The sequence below is a fragment of the Trachemys scripta genome, chromosome 12 (genome assembly GCF_013100865.1).
Source record: "Trachemys scripta elegans isolate TJP31775 chromosome 12, CAS_Tse_1.0, whole genome shotgun sequence".
NCBI classification, from domain to species: Eukaryota; Metazoa; Chordata; order Testudines; family Emydidae; genus Trachemys; species Trachemys scripta.
This window is the reverse complement of record NC_048309.1, coordinates 39,681,126-39,688,111: the sequence shown is the minus strand read 5'-3', so window position 1 is coordinate 39,688,111 and position 6,986 is coordinate 39,681,126. Positions and strand designations below refer to the sequence as shown.

The 6,986-nt window shown below is 44.9% G+C and overlaps 1 protein-coding gene across 1 annotated transcript; it reads left to right on the top strand.

Annotated features, from left to right (window-relative positions):
* The first annotated feature begins 618 nt into the window (after nucleotides 1–618).
* LOC117885455 (olfactory receptor 4D9-like) lies at nucleotides 619–1,566 on the top strand. The gene has a single exon (XM_034786759.1). It carries the CDS (start codon nucleotides 619–621, stop codon nucleotides 1,564–1,566), a length of 948 nt encoding a protein of 315 aa, XP_034642650.1.
* The last annotated feature ends 5,420 nt before the right edge of the window (nucleotides 1,567–6,986 follow it).

Below are 6,986 nucleotides of genomic sequence, written 5' to 3'. Positions count from 1 at the left end.
AAGAACATAAGAACGGCCATACTGAGTCAGACCAAAGGTCCATCTACCCTAGTATCATGACAGTGGCCAATGCCAAGTGCCTCAGAGTGAACGAACAGAACAGGTAATCATCAAGTGATACATCCCCACACATCCATGTAAGTGTGCTGTGGTTTTCTCATACTTTTTTCATATTCTTATCCCCAATTGTATGGTAGGAAAAAATGGGGTAATGTGAAATATAAAAAAAGAAAAGAAGAGGGGAAAACAGACTGAAGATCCCAAACATGGATCCTGAAAAAGAAAATCAGGGAGGTCTAGGGCTGCAGGAATATGAATGAACACAATGGTTACCAGAGGACTTCATTGGTGGGCAGGTCACCCCCTTATTGCAAGTACCCCAGGACTGAAGATTGGTATTTGTGGAATGACAATCATCTGCTGTATCAGCATTCCCAAAGTGGGGATTAAATAATGTTTAATTTAGAAATATAAGAAAATTCCCAAACCACCTTGGTTTGTTGATGTGGGTTTAAAATAAATGTCATATGCATAACTTTAAGGGGAAGATTATAAAAACATTATTATTAGTAGTAAATTATTTCTGTTCAATTTGCAGATATATTTTAAGGACACAAAATGGAACAGCAGAATTTCAACACCACAATGACAGAATTTGTTCTCGTAGGCCTCACTCAGAATCGTAAGCTACAGTATTTTCTCTTTGTGGTCTTCTTCATAGTCTACATGACAACGTGGGTGGGAAACTTCACCATCATTGTTGCCGTGATCACCGACCACCAGCTGCACACTCCGATGTACTTCCTGCTGGCCAACTTGGCTTTCCTAGATGTCAGCGACTCCTCAGTCAATGCACCCAAACTGCTGTCAGGTCTCCTCTTTCAGCGCAATATCATCTCGTTCAATGAGTGCCTCCTCCAGATGTTCTTCTTCCATTTCATCGGTGCTGCAATGACGTTTTGTCTTGTGATGATGGCAGTCGATCGGTACATGGCCATCTATAAACCACTGCAATACTTGACTATCATGAACCGAGGTGTATGTGTGGGGTTGGGGTCACTGGCATGGCTGGGTGGATTTGCTCACTCTTTTGTACAGATTGAACTGATTCTCCAGTTACCGTTCTGTGGACCTAATGTCCTAGACAATTTCTACTGTGATGTTCCACAAATCATCAAACTGGCCTGCACTGACACCTACTTGATTGAACTATTGATGGTCTTCAACGATGGGCTGCTTCTCATAATAGTCTTCATCTTTCTACTCACTTCATACACCGTCATCTTAGTCAAGATAAGGACACATGTCACGGAGGGGAAGCACAAGTCTTTGGCCACCTGTGGAACACAGATCACAGTTGCGAGCTTAATATTCATTCCTGGCATCTTCATCTATGCTCGGCCCTTCAGGAAATTCCCCATGGACAAGTTAGTCTCAGTCCTGTACACTCTAATCACCTCAATGCTGAATCCAATGATCTACACGTTGAGAAATGCCGAGATGAAAAAGTCCATCAGGAAACTGATTAGGAGAATGCTGTTACCAGGGAGGAAAAGAGAGGCATGATTTATATTTTTGAATGAAATTGTGTTCAGAAATAAATCACAGACCAAGGGTCAGAATCCTTAATGAAGTCTACAGGGCCAGTTGGTGTAAATCAGTAGAACTCCATTGGAAACAATAGACCAGGACCTCAGTTTGAGTAAATCAACCTAGCTGCACTGGGCTCAGAAAGCCAGATCACTAGCCAGTGTAAATGTCCAAAATCCCATTGTAGTCAATGAGCCAGATCCCCGGGTGGTGTAAATCAGCATATCTCCATAGGAGTTGTAGGCCAGATCCCTAGCTAATGCGATTTGATGTCACTCCCTGAACATCTTGCAGCAGCTAAGGATCTGAGCCTGACAATTTTTGATAAACATGTTCTATTAATAATTTCAAAGACGGACAAAAGATCAGGGAAATCAAAATCTTATCGGGAAGAAAAAACCCCTTTCAAATGAGGAATAGTTTATATAGCATAAATAATTTTCTAAATGTCATGATGTTGTTATTATTGAATGTTCCAGATTAGGAATTATGGATATTATATTATACGTTATAAATTTCTCCCTCAGGCACAGATGCTGTATATTTGTGTTTCTCATGTGACTGGTAAAAATTCAATCTTTGCTTTTACAGAGAATTAGAGTTAATTCTTTGAGACAATGTTTGTAGTTCTATTTCTACCTATACAGGTTAAACTAAAGTTCTCTTTGGTTGCCTTTTCCACTAATCCTTACATAAAAATACATTTATAAAAAGTGTTGGCTAATCTTTTTTGATGGAAACTGGGCTTGATAAACAGTTGCTTTTTACTGAAGTTTGGAAATAACATTAAAAACATTGCTTTGCACATTTTGAAAATTATCTGAGGAAAAAAGTGGGGAAAATAGTTTCTTACATTTATTTAGGAATTTTTCTTCCCCTTTTCCACTCCTTTTCCCAATTTTACCTTAAAATGGGAAGAAAGTAAAAAGGAGATAAAGGAGATAAAAATAGAAAAAAGTGGAGGGAAATCCCAAAGTTCATCATTTTTAGGTAACAGTTTATGTATTTTAATTTAAAGAAAAAATGAGTCATTTTCAAAATCATGCAAATGAAAATACTTTTTTTTTGTGAATTTGTGAAATATTTTTTCTTTACCTACCAATACAATAATTATAACTTTTAGATTGTTCAAAAGTTGTTCCACTATGGAAATTAATTAAGTAAAAATGGCTTCTTTTCACTGCGTGCATATGTCATCCAGGTGTACTAGAGTTGGATTTTTAGGACCAAAATAAATTTCCACAATTTTTATTCCTGCTAGACCTGCTAAGCAAACACAGTTCTATGAGAATGGCTAGATCAGCTGTTCTCAACCAGCAGCCCGCGGGCCGCATTCAGCCCAAATAGCACACAGCTGCAGCCAAGCTCAGATGTGTGCTAAAGGGTTCCCAGCTGCCCAGTGCAGTAGGGTCTGGGCTGCCCCACCACCCAGCATGGCAGAGTCGGGGTCAGGGCTGCCAGCCTGCCCCGCGTGGTGGGGGTCCAGGGTCGAGGTTGCCATCTGGTCCCGCAGGGTCAGGGGACTGGGGGCCAGGGCTACTGCCCAACCCCACAATGTCCTGGGGCCTTGGCAGGCAGCCGGCCAATCTTGCACAGCAGGGATCTGGGGTCCAGGGTGGGCAGCCGGCCAGCCCTAAGTGGTGGGGGTCCAGGATCTGGGTCAGGCAGCTGGCCGGGGGTCCAGGGTCGGGGTCTGGGCTGCCACAGCTCTGCCACCCAGCCCCTGCAGCCCAGGTAACACATTGTGGGCTGCATATGCATCTCTTTCTTTGTAGCACAGTAGTTCAATCAACTTGTCCTCAGCAAACAGACAGAGTCGATCCAAAGACAGTTAAAACACATCTCATCTGTATTAACTTCATATTGGACTCCTATAGGAAAATCAAATGGGACTATCTTCCTATCTCCTTACATACCCCTCAATGAAAATAGGTCCATGCACATTTCTCTATCTATCCAACCAGCCCCCTACACTCACATTTGTCTATCTAGGTTCTTACATGCCCTCCACTGCTGTAATATTGGAGCATCTGCATGCTGCAGTGAATTTTATCACATGTGCTGCCCCAAGCCCTACCCCTAAACCATATGGAACCCCAGGCAAGGGGCTTCTACAGGGAACATAGAATATTGGAATGGAATGGGACAATGCTTCTGAGCCACTGTCTTGTGATAGGGTAGAAGGACATCCCTGTATGGATGCTCCTTAGAGGACAACCCAGGCTGGAATTTGGCCTAACTACTGCAGGAGACACAATGTTCATTGTTCTCTGAGTTGATCTACTAGAACAGGTGCTGAAAGTCTCCAGAATCCAGTGCCTCTTCTGGATTAGCGGCATTTGACCAAGTCAAATCCTGGGCATGAAGAATGGCAGAACAGGACAAAGGGAATGCCCGTGATTACAGCACTAGTCTAGAACATGAGAGATCTGGTTTTGAGTTCCTTCTCTCGCAGAGATTTCCTTTGTGACCTGGGGTAAATAACCGAGAGCTATATTTTTAAAAAGTATTTAAGCATAAGGTTGTATCTAAGAGGCTAGCAGGATTTTCAAAAGTCCCTAGGTGTCTAACTGCTATTGAGTGCTCATTGGGCCTCTTTGAAAATCCTAGTAGGCCTCTATCTGGATATAGGATTGCCAACTTTATATTTGCAGAAAACCGAACACCCTTTCCCCTCCCTCTGTCCCAACCCTTCTCTGAGGCCATGCCCCCAGTTCACTCCATTTCTCCCCTCCCTCCATCACTTGCTCTTCTCCACCCTTGCTCACTTGCTCGTTTTCACATGGCTGAGGCAGAAGGTTGGGGTGTGAGAGGGGGTGAGGGCTCTGGCTGTGGGCTCTGGACTGGGGCCAGATATGAGGGGTTTGGGGTGCAGGAAGGGACTTTGGGCTGGGGCAGGGTTTTAGGGTGTGGGAGGGGGCTCTGGGCTGAGGCAGGGGGTTGGGGTGTGGGAAGGTATATGGGATCTGGGCTAGGGGTACGGGCTCAGGGGTGGGGCCATAAATAAGGGGTTTAGGGTGCAAGAGAGGGCTCTGGGCTGGAGGAAAGTGTTGAGGTGCAGGAGGGTGTGCAGGCTTCAGGTGGTGCTTACCTTAGGCAGCTCCCAGGAAGCAGCGACATTTCCCTCTGGCTCCTAGGTGGAAGCACAACCACGTGATTCTGTGGGCAGCCCACACCTGCAGGTGCCACCCCCTCAGCTCCCACTGGCTGCGGTTCCTGGCCAATGGGAGCTGCTGAGCTGGTGTTATTCCCAGGAGCAGTGTGCAGAACCCCCATGGCCGTGCCTCCGACTAGGACCCAGAGGGAGCTGCCGAGAGTTTCCCAGGAGTCATGAGGAGCCAGGTAGGGAGCCTGCCTGTGCTGCCAGCTGGACTTTTAATGTCCCAGTCAGTGGTGCTGACCGGAGCAGCCAGGGTCCCTTTTTGACTGGGCATTCCGGTAGAAAACCAAACACCTGGCAACCGTATCTGGATCTTATGCACCTAAATATATATTTTTTAAATCTGGCCCTAAGCATCCCTGTGGCTCAGTTCCCCTATATGCAATGAAGATAATAACTCTGCCTCCCTCACAGTGGTGCTGTGAGAATAAATACATTAAAGTGTGTGAGGTGCTAAGGTACTATGGCAATAGGGTCTTATAAAAACCTCAGGTAGATGTCAAAGCAATATTACAAATTAGACAGGATGGCAGCACATATACAGAGGCCCCATTCTCAAGATTAGTTTATGACCGTTTCCCAGGTCAGATACAAAGCTTCCTGCTATAGGGCAGAAGCCACTGGCCAACCATTTAATGATGGAGATTGGGAAGAAGCTGGCTCAATGGGATCTCAACAGGGCATGAATTAATAAATTAATAAAGCAGATTTTTAAAGGTATTTTCAGCACCTTGTGGGATATTCAAAAGCATTGATTTCAATGGACATTAGCTTTTGAAAATCCCATTATGTGCTTATAAATACCTTCAAACATCTGACCCCTAATGACATTGAGAAAGACAGCTGTGTATGCATTACCTGGGATTGGATCTGTGAAGATCTGTCATTCTTCTTTGGTCCTGTATATATTATATTTAAAACAACTAGCAAACTCTTATGCATCGCAGTGATGGGTGTGGTATAAGATAGATAGATAGATAGATAGATGCTGTTCATTTGCTAGCCAGATAGTGCATAAGAACATAACATAAGAAAGGCCATACTATGTCAGAACAAAGGTCCATCTAGCCCAGTATCCTGGCTTCCCACAGTGGCCAATGCCAGGTGCCCCAGAGAGAATGAAGAAAACAGGTAATCATCAAGTTATTCCTTGACTTTAGCAAAACTTTTGATACGGTCTCCCACACTATTCTTGCTGTCAAGTTAAAGAAGTATGGGCTGGATGAATGGACTGTAAGGTGGATAGAAAGCTGGCTAGATCGTCGGGCTCAAAGGGTAGTGATCAATGGCTCCATGTCTAGTTGGCAGCCAGTTTCAAGCGGAGTGCCCCAAGGGTCGGTCCTGGGGCAGGTTTTGTTTAATATCGTTATTAATGATCTGGAGGATGGAGTGGACTGCACTCTCAGCAAGTTTGCCGATGACACTAAACTAGGAGGCGTGGTAGATACACTAGAGGGTAGGGATCAGATACAGAGGGACCTAGACAAATTAGAGGATTGGGCCAAAAGAAACCTGATGAGGTTCAACAAGGACAAGTGCAGAGTCCTGCACTTAGGACGGAAGAATCCCATGCACAGCTACAGACTAGGGACCGAATAGCTAGGTAGCAGTTCTGCTGAAAAGGACCTAGGGGTCACAGTGGACGAGAAGCTGGATATGAGTCAACAGTGTGCCCTTGTTGCCAAGAAGGCTAACAACATTTTGGGCTGTATAAGTAGGGGCATTGCCAGCAGATTGAGGGATGTGATCATTCCCCTTTATTTGACATTGGTGAGGCCTCATCTGGAGTACTGTGTCCAGTTTGGGGCCCCACACTACAAGAAGGATGTGGAAAAATTGGAAAGAGTCCAGCGGAGGGCAACAAAAATGATTAGGGGTCTGGAGCGCATGACTTATGAGGAGAGGCTGAGAGAACTGGGATTGTTTAGTCTCATGAAGAGAAGAATGAGGGGGGATTTGATAGCAGCCTACAACTACCTGAAGGGGGGTTCCAAAGAGGATGGACTCGGCTGTTCTCTGGTGGCAGAGGACAGAACAAGGATCAATGGTCTTAAGTTGCAGTGGGGGAGGTCTAGGTTGGATATTAGGAAACACTATTTCACTAGGAGGGTGGTGAAGCACTGGAATGCGTTACCTAGGAAGGTGGTGGAGTCTCCTTCCTTGGAGGTTTTTAAGGCCCGGCTTGACAAAGCCCTGGCTGGGATGATTTAGTTGGGAATTGGTGCTGCTTTGAGCA